The sequence below is a fragment of the Carlito syrichta genome, unplaced genomic scaffold (assembly GCF_000164805.1).
Source record: "Carlito syrichta isolate Samal-C Ts95f unplaced genomic scaffold, Tarsius_syrichta-2.0.1 Scaffold302319, whole genome shotgun sequence".
Taxonomy (NCBI): domain Eukaryota; kingdom Metazoa; phylum Chordata; class Mammalia; order Primates; family Tarsiidae; genus Carlito; species Carlito syrichta.
Genome location: NW_007246415.1, coordinates 379,177 through 393,207, shown reverse-complemented (window position 1 = coordinate 393,207; position 14,031 = coordinate 379,177). Strand labels below are relative to the sequence as shown.

Genomic DNA, 14,031 nt, shown 5'->3' with positions numbered 1-14,031 from the left:
AGAGATGAGGTCTCGCCAAGTTGCCCAGGCGGGTCTCGAACCCGCGGGCTCAGGCATTCCACTCACCTCAGCCTCCCAAGGTGCAGGATTGCAGGCTGAGCCACCAAGCCCGGCTTTTTCACTGATTTTTTTTGTCAGAGTCTTCTGATGTTTGTTTTATGTATAATGTCCATGGTTTTCTAGCAGGAAGACTAGGGAAAAGTATGTTTACTCTCTTCCTGGAAGCAGAATCATATGTATATTTTTAGAATCAATTTTGTCTTCATATTTTTCTAGAAATGTATTACATTGGCTGGGCACATTGGCTCAGGCTTGTAATCCAGCACTTTGGGAAGCTGAGGTGGGTAGATTGTGCCCAGGAATGTGAGACCAGCCTGGGCAACATAGTGAAACCTTAGCTCTACAAGAAAATTTAAAAAATTAGCTGGGTGTGTGGTGTGTGCCTGTGGTCTCAGGTACTCATAATGCTGAGGTGGAAGGATTGACTGAGCCTAGGAGATTGAGGTTCCTGTGAGCCGTGGTTGTCGTGATCGTGCTGCTGTACACCAGTCCGGGCTATAGAGTAAGACCCTGACTCAAAGAAGAAAAGAAATGTACTGCATTTCAGAAAGTCTGGAGGTTCTACAGACTTCTGTGGTCAAGCAGAGATCATTTAGAGCACCAAACAGATGGTATAAAGAGTAAGTTTGGGAACTTGATTTTTTTTGTGTGAGTTGGAGTCTCACTCTGTCACCCAGGCTGGAGCGCAGTGGCATGCTCATGACCACCGCAACCTTGACCTGCTGGGCTCAGGTGATCCTTCCGCCTCTGCTTTCCAAGTAGCTGGAACTACAGGCACACGCCACTACGCCTGGCTTATTTTTTCATTTATTGTAGAGATGAGGTCTCGCCAAGTTGCCCAGGTGGCATTCAATCTTGACTTATCTCATTGCTGATGATGCTAACTTTGAAAACTTCATTAAGGTGGTGTCTGCTGGGCTTCTGAGCAGTAAAGTTATTCTTTTTCCTTTTGCAACTAATAAATATTATGTAGGAACAGTAAAGAATCTCTTTAAGTCTTACCTGATGATTGTTCACCTGAAGCAGTATTAACTTAAAGACTGAACTTCTTCCTGTGTCTTTGCTCACTTAGGGATATAGCATGTAGTCAGAGCTTGATCTTCCAAGGGCAGATCATATGCCCTTTGGATGTTCTTTGGCCCATTATTTTAACCCCAGACAGGATATCATGTAATGTGTATCAGTCAACACGTATAATGTATGACCCTTATAACAGTATACTCTGTCCCTTATCCTTATCTTTTGAGCTATTGTTGTACTTCAGTGTACTTCAGTGTTATTTTGCTTTAAATTAAAAATAACAGTTCCTTTTAAAGGAACTTTTAAAAAGTGAGAAAAAAGTCTAATATTTACCCACATTTACTATTTCTGGCATTCTTCATTCCTTGTGTCCATTCATGTTTCCATCTCGTATCATTTTGTTTGTGCTTGAAAAACTTTCTTTAACATTTCTTGTAAGTCTTTTGGAAATGAAGTTCTTCAGCTTTTGTTTGGAAAAAAAATCTTTATTTCACCTTGCCTTTAAAAATATAGTTTCAGCCAGGCTCGGTGGCTCAGCCTGTAATCCCATGTTTTGGGAGGCTGAGGTGAGTGGATTGCCTGAGCCCGCGGGTTCGAGACCCGCCTGGGCAACTTGGCGAGACCTCATCTCTACAATAAAAAAAAAAAAATTAGCTGGGAGTGGTAGCTCCAAGTAGTTCCAGCTACTTGGAAGGCTGAGGCAGAAGGATCGCCAGAGCCCAGCAGGTCGAGGCTGCAGCGGCCGGGAGCGGCCACTGCACTCCAGTCTGGGCAACAGAGTGAGACTCCAACTCAAAAAAAAAAAAAAAAAAAAAAAAAAAAAAAATATATATATATATATATATATAGTTTCACTGAGTATTGGATTTTATCTTGACACTTTGAAGGCATCCTTCTGTTGTTTTCTGTTGTTTTCTGACATGTATACTTCTGACAAGAAATTCATGGTCTTTCTTATGTTCCTCTATACATAAATAGCCTTTTCCTGTGGCTACTTTGAAGATTTTGCTTAAACACTGTTTTTAGGAATTTGATGTGTTTGATGTGTTTGGATCTGGTTTTTTGTGTTTTTTCTTTTGTGTTTTCTTTGGGGTATTTTGAGGCTTCTTAGTTTCTGGGATTATAGTTTTCATCAAATCTGGAAAATTCATCTTCAGGTATTTTTTTCTGTACTGCTCCCTCTTTTGCCTTAGCCTTCCAAGTAGCTGGGACTACAGGTGCTACCATACCTGACTAATTTTTTTTTAATTTTTATTTTTGTAGAGATGAGGTCTTGATCTGTTACCCAAGCTGTTCTCAAGCTCTGGGCTCAAGCAATTCTCCTGCCTCAGCCTCCCAAATTACTGGGACTACAGGCATGAGCCACCACACCTGTTTATTTTGTCTTTTTTTTTTTTCCGAGTTGGAGTCTCAGTCTATTGTCCAGGCTAGAGGGCAGTGGCACACTCATGGCCACCCCAGTGTCGACCTGCTGGGCTCAGGTAATCCTTCCAGCTCAGGCAATCCTTCTGCCTTAGCCTTTGAAATAGCCAGAACTACAGGTACGCGCTACTACGCCCAGCTAATTTATTTATTTATGTATTGTAGAGATGAGTTCTCACCAAGTTGCCTGGGCTGATCTCCAACCTGCAGGCTCAGCAATCCACTTGCCTTGGCCTCCCAAAGTGCTGGGATTATAGGCTGAGTCCCTGAGCCTGGCCATCTTTTTTTTTTGTAATCTTTCTGCTTCATTTTGGATAGTTTCTATTGTTCTGTCTCTGGGTTCACTATTATTTTCTTTGGCAATTTCTACCATGCTATCACCCACAGAATTTTTAATTCTAGATACCATAATTTTTTATCTCTATAAGGTACTTATGGTTCCTTTTTCATATCTTCTTTCTTTACTGTGCTCTGGTTTTTTTAATTTGAAAATTTCATATTTGAACATAGCTGGGTTACTGTCTATGTGCACTAATTTCATCATTGCTATAATTTCTTGGTCTGTTTCTATTATTGATTTTTCTCCTGATGATGGGTCACATTTTTCTGTTTTCTGGGTATACTTAGTGACTTTTTGATTGGATGTTAGACATTATGGTGTTCATTTTAAGTTTGCATGGAGCTTTGTTCTAATAGGCAGTTAAATTACCTGCCGTTCAGTTTGATCCTTGCAAGGCTCGTTTTTAAGCTTTATTAGGAAACTGTTTTTTCCTAGGAATAGTTTAGCTTTATTACCAAAGTGTGGCCTTCTGTCAAGAGTCACTAGCGAATGTCCCAAGGAACCAAGGAGCCTGTTTGGTGGTGGGTCACATGATTCCCAGCCCCATATGAGCCCTAGGAGCTGCTCAGCTGGCATTCTCAGGTTTCTGTTTTTACCTTTGACCTCACGGAGTTTCGCCCTAGAAGTACATGTGTTAGTATTCAACAGAGACTCAAAGGGTCTCCCGTGCATATTTCGAAAGCTCTATTTCTGCTTGGCTCCCTCCTCTGTAGAATTTATTCACAATTTCTAGTTGTCTCCAGTTCCCTGAACTCTGATCCCTGTCCCCAAGTTGAGAGGACCACTGTGCTCTGCTTGAGACCTCTGTCCCTGCTTCACATGCTCTAGCCTGACTTGTGCCTTCTGGCAGAAATCAGGGGCGATTGGAGGGCTTATTTTGTTTTCCTTCTCTCATAGATCACAGTCTTATGTGATCTTTTGTCCAATCTCTGAAAGCAGTTGTTTCATATGTTGCTCAATTTGTTGGTTTTAATTCTAAGACTGGAGGGTAAATTTGAATCATGTCATCTTTTTTTAGTTGGAGTCTCACTCTGTCACCCAGGCTGGAGTGTATTGGCCACTGCAGCTTCCACCTGCTGGGATCAGGTGATCCTTCAGCCTCAGCCTTCCAAGTAGCTGGAATGACAGGCATGCACCACCATGCCTGGCTAATTTTTTGGTTTATTGTAGGTATAAGGTCTCACCAAGTTTCCCGGGCTGGTATCGAACCCCTGGACTCAAGCAATCCTCTCACCTTGGGCTCCCAAAGTGCTGGGATTACAGGCTTGTACCACCATGCCTGGCCTGGGTCTTGTCATCTTTATCATGGCTAGAAGAGTAAGATTTCTTTTATAGCCCAGGAGTTAATCCCATCATAGTGGTTTTAGTATCCTCTTGGCCTTGTCTTCTGTGTGTTTTGATGGAAAGTCTTCTTTTGAGTCTGTTTGGCAGGGACAGGCAGTCCAGGTCAAACGACCCCGGAACGTTCCTGAGTGATGAGTATAAGACGGGGTAAAGTGAAAGTGAGTTTGCCAAGTCATCACTCATAAGTCCCTGGCTTTAGGCCTGGTAGAGGTCCATTCCTGCAGAAGGCAGTTCTGCAAAGACTCATTGATTAATTGATTCAATAAAATACAGTCAGCAAACTTTACTGAGTTTTTGTTGTGTTCCCTATACTGCCCTTGTTGGTGAAGCAGCCATCACCACTGAGTCTTCAGTGATTCCTTGGTTAAGGAATGCTCTGTGGATAGGACCCTTGGGTTGAAGACAGAAGGCATAACTTCTTTCCTCCAAGAACTTGTGACTGTGACAAATTCATAGCTCGTCTCTCTTCTTTCTGCAGCACAGTAAACGCTCTGCCGCTGACCTGTGTGGCAGGAATGATGGGAACCTTAAGGTGATCTTCCCTGATACAGAGGTGGAGGATATTACCAGCCCGGGGCTCAAGGCCAGAGCCCAGCCTGGGGACTATGTGCTGGTCAAGGTAAGGTGCTCTTTTGAACCTTGGGCTCACACTTGGTTGGTTCGGATACTATGGGAGAATAAAGTTTTTTCCTAGAGAGATTTTTGAGTACAGTAAAAATCTCTTCTCAACTGTAAATGAAAGTGTGATTTGGACTGCTCCTAACTAATGCCTTCTTGTTTTTCTTCTCTTTTCTCCTGCCCTGGATGAGTTTTTTGTGGAAGTTGATGAGGTTGGAGTATTTGGTAGCATGTAGTTTCTTGTGGCAGCAAGACCAGGAAGTGTCAGTGGTTCTGAGTGAGATGAGCATGCTTCCATTACAGATTGTCCCTCTTTGATTTCTGATACCTCAGGCATCTCTGACTCGCAGGTCCAGCTGTGTGGCTGTGAGATTTCCTCTTTCTTCCTCTCCTCTTTTTACTGTTCCTCTGCTTCCTTTCTTCTTCCTTCTCTTCTCACACTGCCACAAGTCTACTGCCATCTTCCCTTTCTTCTGGTACTTGTGTCCACAGACTGAGGAGGTCAATGAGAATGAGGGTGTTTCTTCAACAGGGAGCTGTGGCATCTGCAGAAGGGAGGGGAGAGGGCGTGATTCCAGCTCAGGGTACGTCCCATCCTTGCTTCATAGTGCCTCACCCTCGACTCTGCTTTCTGTCCTTGTTTGTCACCTTGGTTTTGAGTCATGAGAGCGATGGCCCATGACACTGGTGTGTAATGTCTGTGGACTGGCCTGGAAATTTTACTGCCATTCAGGACCTTTCTGTTCCTGGGGGAGCTATCTTCTTATGTTCTGTCCATCTGACAAAAACTTAGGATATGGCCAGTTTGCTGGTTGGTGATTTCATGAATCTCCTCCCTTCTGTTCTTGTCCTACCTAAGCATTACCTAGGAATTTCTAAGTGGAGTGATTCCTACTAGTCAGCTATGGGATTGATCTGGAAAAAGTCCTTCACAGGCTCCTCCATTTGTTCTTTTGTTGTTGTTGTTGTTATTATAAGTATTTTTTAGAGATAGGATCTCACTCTGTTGCCCAGGTTGGAGTCCAGTGGTACAGTCATAGCTCACTGTAGTCTCGAACCTTGGGCTCAAGGAATCCTGCTGCCTCAGCCTCCTGCATAACTGGGACTACAGGTGCACACTATCACACCCTGCTAATTTTATTTTTTGTAGAGGTGAGATCCTGCTATATTGCCCAGGCTGGTCTCTAACCCCTGGCCTCTATATCCTCCTGCCTTGGCCCCCCAACGTGCTGGGATTACAGCTGTGAATCACTGTGCCAGCCATGTTGTTATTTTGACAGTGTCTTTTTTTTTTTTTGAGTTGAAGTCTCACTCTGTTGCCCAGGCTGGAGTGCAGTGGCACACTCATGGCCACCCCAGAGTCGACCTGCTGGGCTCCGGCGATCCTTCCACCTCAGCCTTCCAAGTAGCTGGAACTACAGGTACACACTACCATGCCTGGCTAATTTTTGATTTATTGTAGAGACGAGGTCTTGCCAAGTTGTCCAGACTGGTCTTGAACCTGCGGGCTCAGGAAATCCACTTGCCTTGGCCTCCCAAAGTACTGGGATTATAGGCTGAGCCACCGAGCCCACCTGACAGTCTTGCTTTCTTACTTGTCTGTTTTCTGAAAGTTTGCCTCTTCTGTTTTCAGTAGTTCTTCTCTACTTCCTCCTCCTCTCTCTCTGCAGTAGCAGTGGGTTGGTTGGCTGGGTTGTAGTTTTAGTATGCTGTCCTTTTGCAAAACGGAGAAATTTCGTTTGTCCAGAAACAGAAAGGTGTGGTGTGTCACTGAAGACTCATTTTTGTTCCCAAGTGATGTAAACCCTACAAATAAGATTTAGTGAAGGACTGAAATGAAGAAACTGTGGCCGCAGGCATCTGCTGGTACACACGCACGTGCCCTCCCTCCCTCCCTCCCTCTGTCTCTCTCTCTCTGCCCCTCGCTTCTGCTGTTCTCACGTCCTCTCTGCTTGTGGTCTCAGGGCTGCCTGGAACCACTCCTCATACAGGCACTTTCTTGTCTCCCTTTCCTCTGTGCACATTTGCCTAAACTCCAGTCCTGCTGCTGGTTCTGCATCTGCATCCAACAGCGGGACGTTGTTAGGGGAAAGTGCATGGTGGCTTAAATATGGTGGGAGATCACGTTCTCATATGAACTTGGATATGGAAGGTTTAGGTGGGATGATTGCAATGGCTCCAGATCACAGGGGTCCTGGCTGCTTCTGTCTTCTGCTCTGCTGTGTGTGGCCCTCGATCCCAAGATCACCTCATGATCCAGGGTGGCCGCCTCAGCTCCACCCACCATGTCTGTGTTCTAGCTACCAGGGAGAAGGAAAAAGAGGCGAAAGACATGCCCTCTCCTCAGCAGCTGGGAGTTCCACTACTGAGGAAGATGTGGGGAAGGGATGTTGGGGGACACGTAATGGATTCTGCCACTGAACTGACTGCATTCCTTTAACATTCATGACTTAAAACTCCAGCGTGGTCCTGAGATCCTGCTCCTGCGATCTGTTCCTAGTAGATTGACTTTCCCACACTGTTTCTCCTTAAGTATCCACTCGCCACTCAGCCTGTGTCTTTGCTGGTTTTTTTGCCTTATATTTCGTAGAGAAAGTAGGTGTGATCAGGTAAACCTCACTATGTGTGTCATTGTCCCGCCAGCCTACTCCATCTCTGCCCATGCTTGCTGCCATGTCGCCCAGCTGTGGGTGGCGTTGACATCTCCTCCGGTCACTGCTGCCCTCAGGCCCGCACTTGTGACCCTTCCCCATCTCAGGAGATTCGCACTGACCTCCTTCCTCTCATGCATCTTAAACTTAATATCGAAAAGGGAATTGATTCCTTTCACTGTCCTGGCATTTTCTTCTTCTCAAGCCTTTCCTACCTCAGGAGATGGCACCTGAGCTGCTCAAACCAGAGCTGAGAAACGGTCTCAGCCCCTTTCTTTCTGCGCTCTCCAACAGCAGCCCTCAGCATGCACGTCACTTCATTCATTTCCAGGCTGCCATTGCTCTGTGCATGGACGATTGCAGCAGGCCTGGCCTTCTACTTCCATGTGTTTTTCAAATGTTTAATTATTTTATTAAAGTCTTTCATAAATGTAGACAATTGCACATATCACAGATGAACTATTTGATGAATTACCACAAAGAGACCACCATACCTCCATAACTATCACTTAGATTGAGAAACAGGATTTGTTTTTTTTGAGTTGGAATCTCACTCTGTCGCCCAGGCTGGAGGGCAGTGGCACCCTCACGGCCACCACAGCTTCAACTTACTGGGTTCAGGCGATCCTTCCGCCTCAGCCTTCCAAGTAGCTGGATCTACAGATATGTGCCACCATGCCCGGCTAATTTTTTGACTTATTGTAGAGATGAGGTCTCGCCAAGTTGCCCAGGCTGTTCTCGAACCCATGGGCTCAGGAAATCCTCTCACCTCGGCCTCCCAAAGTGCTGAGATTATAGGTGTGAGCCACTGCGCCCAGCTAAGACCGAATAGTTTGAGAACCCCAGGAAACCCCTCTTTTGTTCCTTTCAATTACTCCCCTCCTCCACATTCCACTTAACCACTCTCCTGATTTCTAACACTGTGGTGTAGTTTTGCCTGTTTTTGATTGTTTTAAAATTAAACTACATAGTATATATTTTTAATGCCTGCCTTCTTTATGTTAGGTGACTCATTCATGATTATTTATCCATATTATATGAATATTCCACATTTTATCTATGCATTGCTATTGATGGCCATTTTGGTTTGGAGTTATTATAAATAATATTGCTATGAGTATTTTTGTGCAGGTGTTTTAGTACACAAATATATTCATTTATGTTGGCTTGGAATTACTGGGTCACAGAGTGTAGAGCAGAAATAGCCAAAGCGATTGTACCATTTTATGCTTCTACCAGTGGTACTTTGTACCATTTCATGCTTGCATGAGGAGTGCTTGGGAGTTTCAGAAACTTCACACTCTCTGCTGCTGTTCCCACCTGCTTCTTTGCTGTCTGCCCTGTGGCAGTCAGTGTGATCTTTCTGAATCAGACCACTTACTCCACTGCTTGGGCCCTTCAGTGGTTCTCACTGGAGCAGCATGAAATACAGGGTATCCATGGCCTCATGTGACCTCTTCCAGCTACCTTTCCTGCCATGTGTCCCCTCTTATTCTCTACCCTCCATCCTTGGGGCCTCCTTTTTGCCCTCAGGCCTGGTTCTGCTCTCAGGGATTCTTGAGAACACGTGTTGCTCTTGCTGGGAGGCTCTTAGTCTTTGCCTGGAGACCCTCTCTTGAACTGCCAGGTTGTCTCTTGAGTGTCCTCTTCCCAGAGAGGCCTTCCCTGGACATTGCGGTTTGAAGCAACTTTCCCTGCCCTGCTCCCATCACTGCTGGCACGTTAACCCATTTCGTCTTGATGGCACTTTCTAATATCTGCAATCTTCTTTGTTTGTTCATAGTATTTGTTACTTGTCTTCTTCTGAAAACTCCTTTGAAGGCAGGGAAATAGCTGCTTTGTTTATCTCTATCTCCAGCACCTAAGGCAATGCCTAGTGCATGCAAAGCACTCAGTAAATAGTTCCTCATGGACTGACCTGTTCTCATGGTGAGAGATGTGACTGCTGCTAACTTTGGGGTCCCATCCTTTCAGCTCATTTTGGCAATACGTCTCCTGAGGAAGGATTTCACTGGGCCAGCCTTGGGTGAGGAGGGCAGGGTCTGTGATGGACACCTCACACCTGAACCTGATGGCCAGAGCTGGGTAGGAGCGTCTTCCGAGAGGGAGGAGAGAGTGGCTGCTGGGGACTGACCTGTTTTGACTTCTTAAATTCCGTTTTGCGTTGCCATTCCGTCTGACTGCTCTTCCTCCTAGGACTGGGAGCACACAGAAGCCAGTCTCTGCTCGCCTGTCACCTCTTTGAGACTCCTTTCGGTGGCTTCTCCTCAGAGGCTCCACACTAAGTCCCCGTGGTGCAATCCTGGTGACCATGTCTTCTGACGGACTTTCTTTTTAGATCACGTCTGCCAGTTCTCAGACGCTTAGAGGATGTGTTCTCGGCAGGACCACACTGAAGGACTTCTCGGCATCTTGCTGATTTGGGTGGATGGCTTCCGAGTTGACCTGGGCAGGGCTTCCCAACAGGAAGAGAGCTGTGGGACAAGCTGCAAGTGGTGAACGACTTCATGTTAGATGGAAAACGTATCTTTCCCATGACACAACAGCTTTTGCGATAATTAAAGTTGCCTAAAGTGGCCCTTTGTCTGTCTGTTTTTCCTTCATTTCACCTTGGTTAATGTTTGTGATATTCTCCCCAGAGTCTCTGTGTCGAGTGTTTCCCAATCCGGTTCCTGCTGTGAATACTGCTGTCTGACTGTTTTTTTCCCCTGGACCCAGGAGGCAGAGACTGAGGAGATGAGGGTGGAAAAAACAGCTCTAGGTCTTTCTGACATGTTACCTCACTTCATTCTGTGTGTTTTACCAGAGGATTTCCCTCGTGTTTCTCTTCTGTTCTGCCACTGGAGTTGACTTTTAATTTGTCCTAAAGCCGCTGAAGCAAAAATCATCATAAAACACTCTGTTGGCCTGGCTCGGTGGCTCAGCCTGTAATCCCAGCACTTTGGGAGACCGAGGTGAGTGGATTGCCTGAGCCCGTGGGTTCAAGACCCGCCTGAGCAACTTGGCAAGACCTCATCTCTGTAATAAATAAAAACTAGCCAGGTGTGGTAGCGCGTGCCTGTAGTTCCAGCTACTTGGAAGGCTGAGGTGGAAGGATCGCCGGAGCCCAGCAGGTCGAGGCTGCGGTGGCCGGGAGCGGCCACTGCACTCCAGTCTTGGCAACAGAATGAGACTCCAACTCAAAAAAACAAAACAAAACAAAACAAAAAAAGTCTGTTTTCCTTTATAACCCCCAACACAAAAATTATTTGGGAGGGAGGGGCACGCCTCATCAACAAGTATACCCACATAATGGACATTTGTATACCTAACCCTGAATTGTACCCCACATCTTTAAAATAAAAATAAAAATAAATAAAAAAATTTTTTTAAATGCATGGGATGAAACAGTATTAATTCAAAACTGACAGTTAAGGAATCGCTCTCTCTTACCTAGAAAGTTTTTGAGTAGTCAAAATTAGCAGGATGTTTCCCTTGAAATGTTCTCTGTGTGGATTTCTGAGTAGACCACAGGACTGTGTACTGTCTTGGAATGTCCTCAGAAGGCTCTGTCATGGACTAGGTATCAGAGTAAAAGCCTCAGAGTTCCTTCTTTGAAATGGAAGGGGAAAGACACGGAGACAGAAGAGGGTCTTCAGACTTCGTCTTCTCTCCTGGTGGCTTGGTCTCTTCCTCCTCCTCTGTTTCTTTGGAGGCCTTCCTGGCCTCTGCCAGCAATGCACCTCTTTTTGAGCCTGTCAGTTCATTGTTTGCCTTTAGGTCTACAGCACTTGGAGTTTTGGAAAATACTACCTGTTGGCAGGCTTTGAGCAGTGGTTCTCAGTCTCTTCACTGCCAAAGTTATTTTGTTCTGTGGGCATCATGAGCAACAATCTAAAAGATGTGGTATGGAGTTTTTGGATTCAGAGTATTTTGGTTCAAGTCCCTACTCCATTTGCTTAAGGGTTGTGTGAGATTATTTCATTTTTTTTCTCTGACTTGGTTTCCTCGCATGTAACATGGAAATAATAATAAAATGCTTATCTCACAAGTTCAGTGAGTTATGCTTGTAAAGAGTTTATGGTCCATGGAACATTGTAAGCTTTATCGAGTGGGAGTGATCATTCTAATTCTGTAGTTGTCTTTTGCAAAGGCCAACACTTTTATCATTTTCTAGTATATCTTTTCAGAGATAGTCTCTGAGTATACAGCAATTTATATGTGTATACCATAAACATTATTTTTTTTTTTTTTGAGTTGGAGTCTCACTCTGTCACCCAGGCTGGAGTGCAGTGGTACACTCATGGCTGCCGCAGCCTCGACCTGCTGGGCTCAGGTGATCCTTCTGCCTCAGCCTTCCAAGTAGCTGGAACTACAGGCATGCGCCACCACACCCAGCTAGTTTTTTGATTTATTGTAGAGACAAAATCTCACCAAATGGCCCAGGCGAGGTCTTGAACTACTGGACTCAAGCAGTCCTCTCGCCTCGGCCTCCCAAAGTGCTGGGATTATAGACTTGAGCCACTGCGCCAAGCTTCATACACACTATTAATACCTTTGTTGAGGTATGTGTCATTGATATACAACTGATGAGCACGTATTTAAATTGTATAATTTGTCTGGGCATGGTGGCTCATGCCTGTAATCCCAGTACTCTGGGAGAATTGCTTGAGCTCAGGAGTTTGAAACCAGCCTGGGCAACATAGCGAGACCTTGTCTCTACAAAAAATAAAAAAATTAGCCAGGCATGGTGGCACGCACTTGTAGGACCAGTGTAGGCCCAGCGACTCGGGAGCCTGAGGCAGGAGGGTTGCCTGAGCCCAGAAGCTTGAGGCTGCAATGAGCCATGATTGTGCACTGCCCTCCAGCCTAGGCAACAGAGTTAGACCCTGACTCAAAATAAATACATAAGTTGTATAATTGGATGAATTTTGACATGCGTATATACCTGTGGAACCATCGACAAATCACAATAGTGAATAATCCTTTGCCCTGGAAGTTCTTCTCTTTCCCAAACCCCGTCCTTTAAGCTACCATGGGTTTTTTTTGGTCACAGATTTGACACGTGTTTTCATTTTCATTAAGTTCAAAATGCTTTCTGATTTCTCTTTTGATTTGATTTATCCTTTGGCCCATAGGTTTTTAAAAAACTAGGTTATTTAATTTCTAAATATTCGGTGATTGTCCTGAGATTTCTAATTTAATTTAATTCTAATTTAATTCCATTATAGTTGTGGAACATACTTGGTATGACTTTAATCCTTTAGATTTATTTATTTATTTATTTTTTGAGTTGGAGTCTCACTCTGTTGCCCAGACTAGAGTGCAGTGGCATGCTCCCATCCACCGCAACCTCTACCTCCTGGGCTCCGGTGATCCCTCCGCCTCAGCCTTCCAAATAGCTGGAACTACAGGCACGCACTACCACACCCAGCTAATTTTTGATTTATTGTAGAGACGAAGTCTTGCCAAGTTTCCCGGGTGGGTCTCGAACCCGCAGGCTCAGGCAATTCACCTGCCTCGGCCTCCCAAAGTGCTGGGATGACAGGCTGAGCCACCGAGCCTGGACTAATCCTTTAAATTTATTGAGATTTGTCTGATGGCTTGTCTTGGTGAATTGTTGGTATGCCTTTGAGAAGAATGTGTATTCTGTTATTGGGTAGAGAGTTCTGTGAATGTTATTCAAAGTTCTTCAGGTCTGTGATATTGCATGTTATCTGTCGAGCTCTGTGGACTCTCGAGGGAGGGGTACTGAAGTCTCTGAAAAGAATTGTGGTTTGCTCCCTTCTGGTGGTTGCTGACGTGCTTTGTGCCATTCTCATCTCGTCATAATAAGGTACATGTTATTAATATGATTTACTACTGTTCGCGTTAGCCTTGATCACCTGGTGTAAGGCAGTGTTTGTCAGATGACTTATTTGTGAAGTTGTGCGTTTTAGATTCTTCCCTCATTTCACATTGTGGACTTTGGAAGACAGTCACTGTGTGCAGCGGAAACTTGAAGAGTATGAAGCTATTTTCTACCTTTATAAAGGCAGAGCATATATAAAGCGTCTGAGATTCTTTGGCCTTTGGGAACTCTTTTAGTCAGCCTTTGTAACACTTTGAGATACCTATTATCATTGTGGCTTTAGATATATATTTTTTTCTTTTCTTGAGTTGCCCAGGCTAGAGTGCAGTGGCACACTCATGGCTACCTCAGCCTCTATTTCCTGGGCTCAGGTGATCCTGCTGCCTCAGCCTTCCAAGTAGCTGGAACCACAGGCACGTGCTACCACGCTTGGCTAATTTTTAAATTTATTTTACAGGCTGGGCTTGGTGGCTCAGCCTGTAATCCCAGCACTTTGAGAGGCCAAGGCAAGTGGATTGTCTCAACCCATGGGTTTGAGACCCACCCGAGCAACTTGGTGAGACCTTGACTTTACGATAAATAAAAAAAATTAGCCGGGTGTGGTAGCGCGTGCCTGTAGTTCTGGCTACTTGGAAGGCTGAGGTGGAAGGCTCACCGGAGCCCAGCAGGTAGAGGCTGTGGTGGCCAGGAACGGCCACTGCACTCCAGTCTGGGCGACAGAGTGAGACTCCAACTCAAAAATAACT

General features: G+C 45.1%; 1 protein-coding gene across 1 annotated transcript in view; it reads left to right on the top strand.

The window, feature by feature from the left end:
* Window positions 1-10,033, top strand: part of CDK5RAP1 (CDK5 regulatory subunit associated protein 1) — a 49,133-nt gene extending 39,100 nt beyond the window's left edge. The window contains 2 exon segments of the mRNA XM_008056313.2: window positions 4,665-4,805; window positions 9,794-10,033. Coding sequence (XP_008054504.1) covers window positions 4,665-4,805; window positions 9,794-9,874 — 222 coding nt within the window. The 3' untranslated portion in view covers window positions 9,875-10,033.
* Window positions 10,034-14,031: the final 3,998 nt, after the last annotated feature.